General features: G+C 46.9%; 1 protein-coding gene across 1 annotated transcript; it reads left to right on the plus strand.

The window, feature by feature from the left end:
* Positions 1 to 242: 242 nt before the first annotated feature.
* Positions 243 to 1,222, plus strand: LOC149401747 (uncharacterized). The gene is made up of 3 exons (XM_089610867.1): positions 243 to 556; positions 676 to 763; positions 863 to 1,222. The coding sequence occupies exons 1-3, from the start codon at positions 243 to 245 to the stop codon at positions 1,220 to 1,222; spliced, it is 762 nt and encodes a 253-aa protein (XP_089466993.1).
* Positions 1,223 to 1,585: the final 363 nt, after the last annotated feature.

Here is a 1,585-nt window from a genome sequence, read left to right on the forward strand (position 1 = left end):
AATTTTTATTAATGAATAAACAATTACAAGCAAGAGTCTTCGTGAGACTTTATTACATCAAATGTACAAAATAAAGACTACAACTCTTCTTGTGGGCACCATTGACAACATTGACGACCTCCCGAATGTTCACTCCCCAACAATTTGGCGGGATGAATCAGACCCGTCGTAACCCTGTCTATGCGACTGCGGTTACGCCTGCCCGTACGGGAGCTCGCCTCTTTCATGGGGGCGAACCCAGCATGACCGAACTTGATCGATTTAAGGAGTCAATAGCGCCCAAACTAAGAGCTGTTCGTTCAGAATTTCACTCTGCAACCAGTTCGTCCCCTGAAATAGATCGCCTCGTCGAAAAGATGAGAAGGACTCTTTTTGCTAAAAATATTACCGAGGTGCAACTTGGAGATACCGGAAAGGTCCGCCTTCCGCGGTATAATGGCACCTCAAGTCCTAAAGCTTTTATCTTGTCCTTCAGTGTCGCAATGAGACGGGTTATGCTCGCGGAGAGAGAATTGGAGGCAGCTTACTGCAAACTATTCGTAGAAAGCTTATCTGGGTCCGTTTTAGAGTTGTTCTCCAAACTCGAGTCGAACTCTATCGATAGTTTCGACAAACTGTCGGCCGCATTCCTGAAACATTATTCAATGTTTGTGGAGGACGATCTGACCATAGCAGATTTATGGGGGATTCAACAAAAAAAGAGAACGAATCCTTGAAGGACTTCATGGTCCGTTACAAGGATGTGCTCTCAAAAATCTCTAACGTATGTCACGAATCTGCCATAACCTCTCTGAGATACGGGTTAAGGCATGATTCAAAGCTGAAACTAGAGATGATTGTTAATCGCTCCCCTATGTAAGAGGACGCAATTCACAAAGCCGCGAATTATGCAAAAGCCGAAGAGGATTTCGCTTCCTATGAAAGGCAACGTGCGGCTGAGAAAAAACCTCCCTCCAATACTTGGGTGCGACCTGTCAATGCTGGGGGCAACCCCCGCAGGGCCAATCCCCACGACGTTGTGCCTCACACTAGAAAGCAACACGCCCCTCCTAATTACACCTTCAATATCGGTGAAGACGGTAAAGAGGGAAGTCCCCAGGCAAAGAAATGGACACGGGACCCCACCGCGTATTGCAGTTTCCATAAGGCTAACGGCCATGACACGGTTAATTGCGAGACCATGCGCAAGGCCTTAGCAGAAAATATGCAAAGGGATAATTAAAGGACGTTGATCTAGACCCCCATAACAACAGAGGAATGGGCAACCCATCCCCTAAAAGATCGAGACCTACCGAGAAAAGGGAACCAGATTCCCCGTCGACCGTCGCAAAACATAGAGTTGACTTCATAATGGGCGGTTCAATGTTTTGCAACGGCTCAGTTAACTCAATCAAAGCTTACCAACGTCAATTGAGTAATCAGACCACCAAAATTAGACCAGAGCGAGACATCCAAATCTCGTTTTCCGAAAATGAAGCCGTGGGGGTAACCGATCCGCACGACGATGCACTAGTGATCACGATTGACGTGATGAACTGCGAGGTCGCAAGAGTCCTGATCGATGGAGGAAGCTCTGTAGATCTTA

The sequence above is a fragment of the Urtica dioica genome, chromosome 4, assembly GCF_054948205.1.
Source record: "Urtica dioica subsp. dioica isolate 48M chromosome 4, U.dioica_male_clone48M_v1_H2, whole genome shotgun sequence".
Lineage (NCBI taxonomy): Eukaryota > Viridiplantae > Streptophyta > Magnoliopsida > Rosales > Urticaceae > Urtica > Urtica dioica.

Coding starts and splice junctions, on each gene's coding strand:
- LOC149401747 (XM_089610867.1), top strand. CDS start 243: ATGACCGAACTTGATCGATTTAAGGAGTCAATAGCGCCCAAACTAAGA. Junction 557..675: donor TTCGTAGAAAGCTTATCTGG/GTCCGTTTTAGA, acceptor TGACCATAGCAG/ATTTATGGGGGATTCAACAA. Junction 764..862: donor TGCTCTCAAAAATCTCTAAC/GTATGTCACGAA, acceptor CCTATGTAAGAG/GACGCAATTCACAAAGCCGC.